The sequence below is a fragment of the Rhincodon typus genome, chromosome 4 (assembly GCF_021869965.1).
Source record: "Rhincodon typus isolate 14 chromosome 4, sRhiTyp1.1, whole genome shotgun sequence".
Lineage (NCBI taxonomy): Eukaryota > Metazoa > Chordata > Chondrichthyes > Orectolobiformes > Rhincodontidae > Rhincodon > Rhincodon typus.
This window is the reverse complement of record NC_063335.1, coordinates 57,706,284-57,720,839: the sequence shown is the minus strand read 5'-3', so window position 1 is coordinate 57,720,839 and position 14,556 is coordinate 57,706,284. Positions and strand designations below refer to the sequence as shown.

Genomic DNA, 14,556 nt, shown 5'->3' with positions numbered 1-14,556 from the left:
TGTGTGTGTGTGTGTGTTTGTTTGTTTGTTTGTTTGTTTGTTTGTTTGGGGGGGGGGGGTTTGGGAATGGTTCTTGTTCTCAAATTTCACTTCCACTCTCATCAGAAACATTTATTATCTTAATAGTACAGCCATAAATTCCTGTGGGTGTAAGTTCAACCTGCTCAACTTTTCCCCATAAAAAAATTATGAAGATAATGTCACATCAGATAGTAAAGCATTTTGGGTTGTGTACTTCCCAATTATGAGGCACAAGTTATTCCATACAGTCATCTTTCAGTCTTTTCGAATGATTCAAAAACTCTTTAGCCTAGGAAACTTAAAAAGATCATAGTGAGAGTTGAAAAAGTGTGGCTTCTTGATTTGTGCTGAGAATTCTGTTGCTGGAAAATAAATTGATCAAATTGCATGTTTATGACTGGAGATGTTTCTATAAATGCACTGGCTTATATAAATGAATTCTGAACTTCTGGAACTTTAGCAACAAGATATCAAACAACATGCTTATCAAATCCTTATTTTTGGAAGCAAAAGGAATATCAACTGCTGCATGTGACTACAAACAGGGAAGGCAAGAACAGCTAACAGGGACTCAGAATATGAAAATAATTTAATTTAAGTATCTAATAATCACACAGAGAAGGGAACTACCTAGGTCCACACAAAAGAAGAGATAGGATTTAAAATTAACTATGAGTGTCTATCTGTATCAGAAGGATTGGGTAAATTTTACCTGACATCATTTTCAGAATATCTCCTTTGTAAATCCTCATTTTCCCTTCGTCTTGCCCCTGTCTCTTCCTCACATTCCTCTTGATCACATTCTGCTTCCTCACATTCCTCTCGATCACATTTCTCTTCCTCATATTCCTCTTGCTCACATTCCTCTTGCTCACATTCCTCTCGATCACATTCTTCTTCCTTTGGTTTGTCTTCTTCCCCTACTTCCTTATTTACCTCTTTTTCCTCATTTTGGGTTATTTCTTCCCTCTCCCCTTCTTTTTCCTTCCCTTCTTCCTTTTCTCCCTGCTCTTCCTCTACCTCTGCCTCCAACTCTGTCTCTTCCTCCTCCCCTTCTTCCCCTCCCTCTTTCTTTTCTTCTAATGCTTTTGACCTCCTGTCACAGCATAAAAGTAACGAAGGCATGCAAAAAAGAAAAGAATAACGAAGTTAGTTACAAATGAAGGAACAAAGAAATTGCTCAGCACAGTGTTGCTCAGCAAGAATAGAAATAATCAGAAAACACAAATGCAGAAACATTGGCAAGCATAAAATCACAAACAACAATTTAGATTGTGTGACCGATTCTAAAGAGTCATCGTTATTTCTACACCTGATTTAACCAGAAAGCAAATCAGAAGTAAAATATTCTCAATTGTCACATTTTATAAATTTGTATTACAACAGGAATGTGTGGAGTTATATGAACCAGATGGACACTGCCAAAACATCTGAACTCGAGTTGAGTTCTAGATTCTCAATGGATTCTCATTTTTCATTCATGCAAATGACTTTATTAGAGGTTATGCAATTTTCATTTCCTGTATATGAAGGTGAAGTTTTGAATGAGCTGAACTTTTTCTCCCACACAAAGAATCTGATTATTTAATGCACTAACTGAATTATAGACAAGCAATGTGCTCTTTTGCATTGAGAAGAAAATTTACTTCATTGACATTCAATTTCTAGTTTTGCTCTGATTCTTAAACATTTTTTACTTATGTCTATTTTGCATACGACTGCTAATATTATAAAACAAGCTGTAAACAGTCACTAATAATCAATTTTAAAGATATACCCATTATAAACAATTTTATACCATAAGTAAGCTTAAATTTGTTCAAGTAGTGACTGCCTGACAGCAAGTGGCAATGAAAGGAGGGGTGTTCCTTCAGATCATCAGACAGTATTTCTGAATAAATAGTACAACTATTAGAATATGCTTACTAATGTTGAGACATGGAAGGTACTTATGATAATGGATGATAATGGAATAGTTTAGGTTAGATGGGCTTCAGATTGGTTTCACAGGTCGGCGCAACATCGAGGGCCGAAGGGCATGTACTGCGCTGTAATGTTCTATGTTCCATGTTCTATGAGGTGCTTTCAACTTATTTTCTAACAATCCATTTAATATGTGCTGTGCCTGAAAATTAGACTGTACTAGATTTGGTCAGGTATTCTTACTGTGCTTAAAGAAAAGCAGTTTACTCAAATGTCTTTTAATGCTATTGATTTACCTGCTCTGTCCAGTGCAAAATCACATATGTTCCTTAAGAAGAATTACTACTCTCCCTAGCTTTTGGCAAGTTCTTCTCATCCTATTACTTTCCAAGCAACTTCATGAGCATTTCTCAGTGGTGCAGAACACAGATGAAAGACAGGTGTCAGGGAAAGGAAAAAAGGAAGTATTCTTACTCGCATGGACTTCTCAATAATACTGTAACAGAAAGATGTCACTTTTATAAATAGCCCTATCATTGTAGGTGTGAGGGACATGAGGGAAAGATGACGTTTTCAGTTAGAATATATGAGAATCAGCCAACATTTTATTCAGCCAGCAGAAAGCTTTTGGAACAAGTTGTGATGCATGCTTAAAATCTGCAGCAATAGATCATGCACTTCATGGAAAATGTGCTGCTTCACTTTTTTTTGTTTTCCTAATGAAGACAGTGTCTATAAGATTAGTTTGATTTATAAACTGCTTAATGATTGATTGATATCTAAGAGGAAGAAACAGAAAATAGTGGAAATATATAGTAGAGTTTGCATTATCTGATAGAGAGATAAAGTATAATTTTTAAGAGGAAATGCTTATTTGACACAACAAACAAATACCTGAGGTATTAAAACTGTCCTTCCCTCTTTGAATGCATTTGTTCTATATTTCCAAATTTCCTTCACTTGCTTTTCAGGTGAACAAAACAGATAAATGTCAGGCATTGGTGTAGTTTGTATAAGAATTCATATTCTAACCTGCCAGCAGTGTGGAGGCCTCATGCCACTGAAGTAATTCACACTTCTTCTGTTATGTGCTACTGTCTGTATGCTCTCAACAGGAATAAGACCATGGCAAAATGCAACCTCATCATATGCCTTCAGCAACAGCATGTAAATTCACACTGAGCATTGATGGCATTATGTTGAGATCTTTATAAGGTTGAAATTTCAATGCTGTATAACATTGAACAGCTCTTTGAGCATATGCTCAGGTCATCTCAGTTGGATCAAAAATTGATTTTGGTTGATTAATAGACTAAACTATTAAAGTGAAAACAGGATTATCAGACGGTGTTTTTGCTGCAAATCACTGGGTCTCACCTGATCTTCCTGGTTGTCCGAGGATGCTCGGATTGTACAGACATGTAACTTGTGCTGCTCATTCGAGAAGCGCTGCTCGTCCTTGACACAGCAGACACATCACTTACATCACTGTCTGATGACTTGTTGGAGATATTGTCTGACCCTCGCTGAGAGTCCCGTCCCAGCCGATGCTGTAAGAAAAAGCAGAACAATTCCTTCAGTAAATAAAAGTGCCCAAAGATAAAAGGGAAGCGTATTTCAAAACAAAATATAAACATACATTTGACAAAAAGGCTGTTTAGACAGCAACTGAATCCTGTTTTTAAAACTTGTCCAAAGGCTCAGTTATTAATCAAAATCTTCACTAATTTTTTGATTGCTGTACATGAGCTTCTCACAATATGTTTTTTTTTTAAGCCATACTACTTTAGGGGATTTTAATAAAGAGCTGGATTGATGCAGCTTGAGGCTAAGGTGGGCAGGAAGTCTTTTGAACTTCTAAGAAGGTCAAGGAACATTCCTAGATCTCTGCTATGTGTGACCTACCAAACCTGATGAGAAAGCTATCTGTGGATCAGAGGAAATCCAGTCCCACAAAACTAATGGACCATTGGTTGATTGGAACAATAGAAGTCCATATTTATAACGGGGTGTGAGGAAGGTTCAGGATGGCATTACGTCCGGGAGTTACAGCTTGACTCTGATAAGACCATACTCAACTTTTTCACATTCTACTCAGAGAAGTCATCATTCTGGCTCAAACAGGTTCAAAGACAACTAAAAGACATCAAAATAGTCACATCATTCTGGGCCTTCACAGACACTGATTCCTCTTCCCGCAAGGAGATCAAATGATCTTATTGATTCAAGCTTCAGTTTGATACTGCAGTCAGGCTCCAATTGTTTTACTGCACCCTAATCTGCATTTAAAGTAGGACCTGTTAATTCCTGCTCCCTAGCTAAGAAGAGCAATTCTAATAGTTTTTTTTATGCACATGACACCTATTGAGGAAAAGTAAATCCATCCTCTTTTCTTTCTCTACTATTGCTTGCATGCAACTTTTGCAAAGTTTTTCAGTAAAATTGTTTCAGAGATAAAAACCTATGAAGTGAAATCATTGCTGTCCAAGGGCACCACTGGATCAGAGTAGCCCATTTTCTGAGAAAGGTCATGGATGAAAAATATTCACTCAGTTCCCCTCCCTGCAGATACTATCTGTTCAGCCCAAGTGTTTTCAGCATTTCCTGATTCTAGTTCAGATCTCGAACATTTATAGTGTTTGCTTCCTTGCCTTCTTTTTAGTTATTCATCACTTCTTGATTAATTTCCCTAATGATACCAAAATAGTCGGATGTAAAAGTGGACCTCCAATGAGTCTGCAAGATTTAGCCCCTCGATAATTCACTTTCAACACTCTTTCCTTGAAATGATGTGTGCACACCAATTGCATGTTACAGTAACGGCCATTTTGAAAGGTCTTTTCCTTTTTACTCTTTCATCTCCATTTATATCGAAGTCAGTTCCTTTATAGGTCACGGCAGAGGACACTTAAGAGCAAATCACATTTGATGTGGGTCTGGAGTCACATGCTGGCCAGATGAGGTAAGGATGGCAGATTTACATCCCTGCAACAGTGAACTAAATAGGATTTTGCAAAAATTATGATTGTTGTCACCATTATATCAAAATTCACACTATATTCCAGATTTATTCATTTAATTCAAAATAATGCTAAAGTGGTATTTGAACCTTTATCCCCACAGCATAGCTTGCGACCCTGGATTAACCATCCAATGACATTCCTACAAACTACCATCATCCCAATAGATCTGAAACAGATGGAAGAGGTTGCAGCAGATCCGATTGCATCTTCAGTGTCAATTGATGAGAAGTTATGAAGGCAATGAGGGCTGACAGGTGGGAGCGGGTACTACGTAAGCATTTGCATACGTTTTCCCTGACAATGGTTCCTTTTAGAAGGGATCATTGAACCTGGCTTCTCAGCATTTCAGGCAGCTTTTTTCAGGGGCTTACCATCATAAAAGTTTAATATTTTAACACGCTTGATGCCCAAACATTTTTAAAACTTAGAAATTACAAATTACAGACATACGACTTAAATATGGTTTCAAATTATCAGTTGCCATACAGGTGATATCATTCAAGCACAGAAATATAATATTTTGAGTGTTAAGTAAGAGTTTGAGTTGTAAGTTGTTTTCTGAAGGCACACACAATGCTAGATTCCAGTGATGTGAATGATGAAAATTTCCTAAAGTTACGTCTTAGCAAATGGCATTAAAACCTTGTAAACAAATCTGCTCTCATCTGGGATCCAAAATTCAGCCAACTCCTTTTGTTGGAACTTCGCCTCAAAAAACTCAAGAAGCTTGACACCATTCAGGACAAAGCAGCTGACTTGATTGCCACCACATTCACAAATGTCCACTTCCTCCACCACTAATGTCAGTAGCAGCAGTGCGTACCATCAACAGGATATACCGCAAAAATTCACCAAAGATACTTAGACAGCACCTTCCAAGCCCACGATCACTACCATCTAGAAGGACAAGGGCAGCAGACACATGGGAACACCACTACCTGCAACTTTCCCTACAAGTCCCATACCATTCCACTGTTCGGTCAAAATCCCAAAACTCCCTTCCCTAACTGCATTGTGAGTGCTCCTTCATCACATAGACAGCAGCAGTTCAAGAAGGCAGCTTACCACTAACTTCCTGAGAAACGGTTGATAAATGGTGGTACAGATAAAGTTGCTTATATTGCATGATTGAAGAAAATAAATGTCACCCTGAAGGTTGTCTTATACTTTATTTGAAAGAGTACTGCAGAGAAAATTGTGAAAAGGTAACTATTTGCATATCTATCGAGGAAGAAAAGTTATGATATGTGGTCTGCGGACTTACGCAGCAAGACCTGGACATTTGGCTTTTGATGAGATGTCACAAGGCAGACTGGTCAAGAAGCTAAATGCCCATGGGATCAGGGCAATTTAGATCCAAAATTGGCTTTGTTGCAGAAAGCAGATGGAGATGGCCAAAGAATGCTTTTGTGGCTGGAAGCCTGTGTTTGGTGTTATATCAAAGGGTTTGCTACTGGGTCCCTTGCTGTTTCTAGTTTGTATTAATGATCTAGACATGAATGTAGGTTTGATTAATAAACTCAAAAGGTACAAAAATTGGTGATATATAAAATACCAAGGAGGAAAACTTCTGGCAACCATAATAGACCATCTGGTCAGATGGTCTAAACACTGGCAAATAGAATTTAATCCTGAAAAGTGTGAGGTGATGCATTTTAGGAGGTCTAACAAGGAAAGGGAGTGATAAATGAATGATGGGACCCCAGGAAGTATAAAGGCTCAGGGGTACCTCGGTGTGCATGTCCACAGATGCTTGAAGGCAGCAAGACAGGTCGATAAAGTGGTTAAAACAGTTTATGGGATATGCCTTTATTAGTTAAAGCACTGAATACTAGAGCAGGGAAGTTATGATGGAGACGTATGTAACATTAGTTACACCACAATTGGAGTACTGTGTGCAATTCTGGTCCCCACACTACAGGAAGGATGTGATTCACTAGAGACAGAGTGTAGAGGAGATTCACTAGGATGTTGCCTGGGTTAGAGTGTTTTAGCTACAAGGAGAGACTAGGTAAGCTGGGGTTGTTTACCTTAAATCGTTGGGGGGGGGGGGGGAAATCGGACTGAGGTCTATAAAGTTTTGAGGGGCATTGATGTGATATATACAAAGAAAATTTTCCCTTCTGTAGAGGGGCCAATAACTAGGGACATAGATTTAAGGGAAGGGGCAGGGGATTTAGAGGGGACTTAGGGAAGAATTTTTTTGATCCAGAGGGTGATGTGTATCCAGAACTCATTGTCTGAAAGGGTGATAGAGGTTGGAAACATCGTAACATTGACAAAGGATTTAAATGATAATTTGAAGTGCCATGGCTTACAAGGTTTCAGGTGGCTCTTGTGGTGCAGTGGTAGTGAACTGCCTCTGGGTGAGGAGAGCCAGGTTAAAATCCTATCTGCTCCAGAGATGTGAAATTGTATTTCTGATTCATCAAATGCCCTTTTTCCATGCTGTAAAACTCTATGGCATTGCCACATCCAATATCATATCTATTTATGAAGATGTCAACCAATCAAAAACTCTCAACTATTGTTTGAGTAACATCTTCATAGTCCTACCAGACCATAAGGCTACTCCTCATTAGAAAGAGAAACTACTTGTGGTGAATTAACCTGAGGGTCACCGTGTCTCAAGTAAGCAGAAGATTTGAGATGGAGAGTCCTTCATGGTAACTGGCACGGGAATTGAACCCATGTTGTTGGCGTTATTCTGCAATACAAAACAGACATCCAGCCAACTGATCTAACTGACCTTCATTGTTCTAGTCGGCAGCATCTGGAAAAACAAAATGTCCTCTTGAATTGTAGCTTCATCAATTTAACCATGACCCACCAAGTGTAAGCTAACATGCTCTCCCTGTGGATTCTTCCACTTGCAGGAACAAACACTGCTTGGGAATGGCACGAATTTGTCTGTAATTCAGTATATCCCTTCTCCACTGGTTTAACTTCAGCATGGTGGAATTCTGGTGCCAATGGTGTAATTTCTGGGACAGCATTCTTTGTCCTGGTAGTCCTGTCATTTTGCTCAGTCTTAGTTTGTAGTGGATGCATTCTCCCCACAGAAAAAAATGACCAAAACTCAAAGTCTTTGGAATGGGTAGAGTTCTGGTGTTTCCACCTTAATGCTCTAAATTTGAACCCTGCTATAAATGTACTATTTTAATGTGAAACCTAGACCTTTGTGAATTTTAGCTATTCTTCAGTTAAAATTCAATTTTTTCCAAATTATTTTAAAATAAATAACATGCCCCAGTGAAGTCAGATCAAAGCAAAACATTTGCTTGCAAGATGATAAACTGAGTTGCCAGTAATTCCCATGGAGATTCTCCAGATCTTCTGCTGTTACTTTGGTAGAGTATGACCAGGAACCCCGAGAAACAGCGTGAACATTGGGGAATGCCATTCATCTTGGATTCTCAGTGATGGTGAGAGACTTGGGATTCGTTGTTTACTTTTAAAGAGACTGAATTAAATCAGCATTTTTTTTATTTTATTCTTTTTCATGAGATGTTGTCCTGTCAAGGCCAGTATTTGATGTCTGCCCGTGAACTGACTGCCTTGCTGGGTCATATCAGAGGATTGCCATGGATCCGAGCCACATACAGGTCAGACCAGGTAAGAATGGAAAATTTTCTTCCTTAAAGGACATTAATGAACCATATGAGTTTTACAACAATAGATTATAGTTTTTATGTTACTATCACTGAAGTTAAGTTTCAATTTTGGATTTTATTCATTGAATTTATATTTCACTGGCTGCTTTGGTGGAATTTGAATTTTGCATCACTAGATTCACTGTTATCTTCTTCCCTAGGCCTAGTTAAAATTCAATTTGGATATAAATGGTGAATTAAAGGGGCTAATTCTCTTTAAAAGCTCCAAGACTAGATTAGCACACTTCGTTCATCAAATTAATGGTGGCATCGTGACTGGCCATGCAGCCTCACAGTGCCATGGACACATGTTTGATGGGTGATTGTCTGTGTGGAATTTGCATATTCTCCCTGTGTCTGCGTGGGTTTCTACCGGGTGCTCTGGTTTCCTTTCAGAGTCCAACAACGTGCAGGTTAGGTGGGTTACCCATGCTAAATTGCCCCATAGTGTCCACGGATGTGCAGCTTAAGTGGATTGGCCACGGTAAATGTGGAGTTATGGGGATAGGGGAGGGGGCTGGGTCTGGGTGTGGTGCTCTTCGGAGGCTCGGTGCAGATTCAATATGCCGAATTACCTCTTACTGCACTGTAGGGATTCTACGATAAACCAATACTTTTTTTTCAAAAATCTGTACAAAATATTGAAGATATGAAATGTAAAATCTGTAAATCAATAAGAAGTTCTTTCTTGTCCCAAACATCCCACCCTCTTATTTCATGGACCGCAACTTCCTCCCCTTCATTGGTCAAAAATGCCCTCGCCTGCATCTCTTGCATTTCCCGCACCTCTGCCCTCACATCCCCTCCCCACAACAAAAACAAAGATAGAATCCCCCTTCTCCTCACGTATCACCCCACTAACCTCCGGATTCAATGTATCATTCTCCGCCACTTCTGCCACCTGCAATCTGACAACACAACCAAAGATAAATTTCCCTCCCCACCCCTATCTGTCTTCCGTCGGGGCTGCTCTCTCCGCAACTCCCTCGTCCGCTCCACACTCCCCACTAGCCTCACCACCCCCGGCAACCGCAGGAAGTGCTGCACCTGCCCCTACACCTCCATCCAAGGTACCAAAAAAAACTTCCACATCAAACAGATGTTCACCTGCACATCCGCTAATGTGGTTTACTGTATCCGCTGCTCCTGATGTGGCCTCCTCTACATCGGTGAGACCAAGCGGAGGCTTGGAGACCGCTTTGTAGAGCGACTGCGCTCTGTTCGCGACAAACGACAACACCTTCCAGCCGCGAACTACTTCAACTCCCCCCTCCCACTCCCTGGGTGACGTGTCCACCCTGGGCCTCCTCCAGTGTCACAATGACGCTACCCAGAAACTGGAGGAGCAGCACCTCATTCTGCCTGGGGAGCCTACGACCCAATGATCTCAATGTGGACTTAACTAGTTTCAAAATTTTCCCACCCCTGGCCTCATCCCATGACCAACCCTTCCTCTCATCCCCGTCTCCTTGACCTGACACAACTTGTCCATCTTCTCTCCCACCTATCCACCCCTCCCACCTCACTGACCAATCCTCACCACTCCCCACCTGCACTCACCTATCACCATCCCACCTACCTTCCCCAGCCCCACCCCTCGTCTCTCTATTTATTTCAGAGCTCCCTTCCCCCTCCCCCATTTCTGAAGAAGGGTACTGATCTGAAACAACAGCTTTCCTGCTCCTCTGATGCTGTGTTCCTCCAGCTCCATACTGTGTTATCTCTGACTCCAGCATCTGCAATTCTCACTATCTCTGATATCAGATGGGATGCTTGCAATTGGTTCTTGCTCATGGTTCTGGTTAAGGAAGCTGATAAATCATTCCTGCTGCACAATCTCACTGGCTGGGATAAAAATAGTTAGGCCAAGAAAAGAAGGAATGCTTATGCCATGGTCTGTCAAAAATTTCACTGAGGTATGGATTTCTTTTTAACTTTTATATGATCCTCTAAAGCAAGAATGCAAAGATATGAAGACAATAAAAATGCTTTGCTGCGGTATCTTGATTACGAATCTTGCTGAAAAGACAGACAATGCTGCTGAAGCTTGTCTTTTTGCACTCATCAGGACAAATGCAAGAATGCTAAATTTCAAATGATCACAACACTTTATATCATGTCGGCTGGTTGGCAAGTCAACACTAATTGTTTTCTCCATGGTAATGCCTCAGCCAATGAGGAACCATAAGCTCTCCAAGCTACAAAGTAATTCAAAAAAGATGCAAGGCTTGAACATATTGCCTTCATTGCTTAGACCTTTGAGTATCGTATTTGGGACATCATGGTGCAGTTGTACAGGACGTTGGTGAGGCCTCTTCTGCAGTATTGTGTGCAGTTCTGGCCTCCCTGTAATAGAAATGTAAATTGGAGAGGATTCAGAAAAGATTTACCAGGATGTTGCCAGGAACGGAGGGTTTGAATTATAAAAATAGGCTGGGACTTACTTCACTGGAGCATATGAGGTTGAAGAGTGACCTTATAGAGGTTTATAAAATCATGAAGGGCGCAGATGAGATAAATAGCAAGGGTCTTTTCCCTAGGGTGGGGGACTTCAAAATTAGGGGATATATTTTTAAGGTGAGACGATAAAGGCTTAAAAGGACATGAGGGGAAACTTTTTTGCACAGAGAGTGGTTCATCTGTGGAATGAACTGCCAGAGCAAGTCGTGGATGCAGGTACAGTTACAACACTTAAAAAAAAAAGTTGAATAAATACATGAATAGGAAAGATTTGGAGGTCAAACGCAGTTAAGTGGGACTAATTTAGTTTGGGAACATGGTCGGCTTGGACTAATTGGACAGAAGCGTCTGCTTCCATGCTGCATGACTCTGTGACTTTTTTCTGAAGAAGGGTCCCGACCCGAAATGTCAATGTTCCTGCTCTTCTGATGCTGTCTGGCCCGCTGTGCTTCTCTAGCTCTATGCTGTGTTTCTCTGACTGGCAGTCCTTACTATCTGTCTTTGTGACTCTATATTCCTTTTGTTTGCAAAAGGTGGGCTTTGGCATATGAAGGTATGCTTGTTGCCTCTAGCAAATGCAAATGAGTCATGTTACAAATACTACTGATCTCCATAAATTGATTGTGTAGCAATTAGTGAACTCAGCATTGCTCAGCAAGTGCTGCTAAATCTAATGGCTACTGCACAGTAGCAGCATGAAATGGCATACATAATGTTTTGTTCAAATTTTTGAGATACTTGCCCTTTCCAGAGTTAGATGAGGTGTACTTTTAGGTTCAGCACAGTGGTTACGCAAGTGGTATTTTCTAACGAGAAAATGCTGCAGTCAGTTCCCAGGGACATTTGGCCACTGTAGAATTGAGCAATATTGCATGTGAATTTCAGAGCCGATGGGATTCCAACATGTAGGCTGCATATCCCAACAATTAGCTCATTGAATCAAACAACATGCTCCTTCCATTTTCCATAGTAGGTAGAGTATAGACTGCACTCAATGAGCCTACCCAGGATAGTCATTTTATCAGCAGCCAGACGGAATACTTGCAGGCATTACTCCAGCTTTGGCCTAACATATTTCAGTTTCAGCACAACCGTCCTACTCTTATGTTCCATGCTTCAGTTAATAAAGGCAAGTATTGTATGCTTTCTTGACCACCTTATTTATGTATTCAGCCACTTCATTGAACTTATGACATGCAACCTAAGATCCCAGTTCCTCTTGGAAAATGAGGGATAATGCACTTTGGCAAGAAGAATAGAGGAGTTGAATATTATTTAAAAGGAGAAAGACTGCAGAAAGCTATAAAACAGGGATTTGGGAGTGCTCATCTATAAATTACGAAAAGCTTGCAACTAAGGTCAGCAGGTAATAGGGAAGACAAATGGAATGTTAGACTTTATTTCAAAGAAAATGTATAGAGTATTGCTAAAACTATACAAGGGACTAGTTCAATCACAGATGGAATGCTGTAAACAGATATATGCCCTTTATCTAAAGGACGATACACTGGCATTGGAGCCAGTCTAGAGAAGGTTCACTAGTCTGATAAAAACTAAAAGATCAGGATACTGGAACTCAGAAACAAACACGGGAATTTGCTGGAAAACTGCAGCAGGTCTAGCAGCATCTGTGCAGAAAGATCAGGGTTAATGTTTCAGGTCCGGTGACACTTCCTCAGAAACCCTTTCCAGAAAGAGCAATGTGACAAACACCAGGTAATCTCTTTTTTGTGATGTTGATTGAGGGAACAATATCAGCCCAGACACCAGGGATAGCTCTCCTGCTGATCTTCAAAAAAGTGCCATGGAACCTTTCACATCCACTCGAGCAGGCAGACAGAACCTGACTTTGATTTTTCATAAAAGAAATGGCACTTTGACAGTCTACTGCGCTGGGATGTGTCAACCTTGATTTTTGTGCTCAGGCTCTGGTGTAGGAGTTGAGGTGTGTGGACCAAAGCTGGTACAGAATCAAAAGACTGAGGATTTAAGCCCTATCCTAGTGCTTAGGGGAAATGTTGGTGTAGTGGTAATGTTAAGTAGTAGTCCAAGTATGCAGGCCAATTCCCTCTAGACAGGGATTCAAATCATACCTCAGCAGCCTCTAGAATCTACATTTTCAAACAAAAATAACTGCAAAGTGAAAGCTAGTATCAATGATGGTGACCATGAAACTAACATCGATTGCCATAAAAACCCACCTGTTTCATTAACGCCCTTTAGGGAAATAAACCTTTCATCCTTACTCTGTCCTACACGTGACTCTTAAACTGCCATTGGAAATGACTGAGCAGACCATTTAGTTCAAGGGCAATTAGGGGTGGACAATAAATGCTGGACTGCTACACCCCTCCCAAATCTGACAAAAACAACTTGCATTTGCGGAGCACCACAAATATAGTACAGTAGTATGTCCCAAACTGTTTCAGATGAGCATAGTCAGACAAACATTAACTGTGAGCCAAAGAAGGGTGAGATAGCCAAATTCTCAGTTTGAGGTAGCATGTAAAAATTGAGCTCAGCTATTGAGTGGGTACTACAGTTGCCCCTTGGGAACCAAATAATGTCCACATCACAGAAACATCTATTATGAATTACACTGGATGCCATATTGGTGAAGACAATAGTAAATGTACAGCTACATCTATACTAATGAAGACAGATCATGATGTCAAAGGGCACGCAACACTGATTTTGACACCACCACTCTCTGTCCAACACTCCCTCTTCAACGTGCACAGGCACACATGCATTAAACAGAAAGAAGAGACCATCGACTACTTATAGCCTAGTGATTGTTTTTATTTGGTTGTTGACACAAGTCCAAGAGTGCTTCCCGCTTTACACAGCTGTTTCAAGTTATAGAAGTCTACAGCAAATGGTGTGGAATGAAGTGGTGTGCTAAAGGACATTTTGGTGACTTCATGGTTTCCACATAAACGAATTGCTCTCAAAAGTGAGTGCACTAGTAAGGCCTGTTCTTATAACAGGGTGGCAAGTAAAGGCTGAGGTTATGCAGACCAGGACAATTAGTCAGAAAGAAAAGGAAAAAGACTTTCGGCAGGACATGAAAATTACTCAGGGTCAAATGAGTGAGATAACAAGGTGCAGGGCTGGATGAACACAGCAGGCCAAGCAGCATCATAGAGAGCAGTGAGATATCTGCTTTGAACAGTTTCCTCACTGAAATTTGTGAATAACTGCATCCTCAAAGGAGGGCAAGGACAGCATTGCCAGAAACTGTGCCCATGAAGTTATACGCTTTTGGCTTCTTCCAAGCTGACATTGGAAAGGCATCAGCAGCCCCTCACAGATTTTAATTATTGTCTCAGGAAGTTCACCAAGATTGTCTTTTCAAAGACAGCCGAACTAAGTTTCATTCTCTCATCCCAGACAGAAGCAGGTGGAGTGAATGTGATTGTTCTAAGGATGCAGGTTCACCTACAGTGCTGGGATCACCAGACACCTCATGCCAA

The 14,556-nt window shown here is 40.5% G+C and overlaps 1 protein-coding gene across 3 annotated transcripts in view; it reads right to left on the bottom strand.

Moving 5' to 3' along the window:
* LOC109916756 (regulating synaptic membrane exocytosis protein 2-like) overlaps positions 1 to 14,556 on the bottom strand; it is a 913,938-nt gene that overhangs the window by 146,135 nt on the left and 753,247 nt on the right. For 2 of the 3 annotated variants that reach the window (XM_048595803.1, XM_048595804.1), the window contains one exon: positions 3,322 to 3,494. In XM_048595803.1, coding sequence (XP_048451760.1) covers positions 3,322 to 3,494 — 173 coding nt within the window. Of the gene's footprint in view, positions 1 to 733; positions 1,118 to 3,321; positions 3,495 to 14,556 lie in introns of all 3 variants that reach the window. The other variant, XM_048595802.1, reaches the window with a different exon arrangement.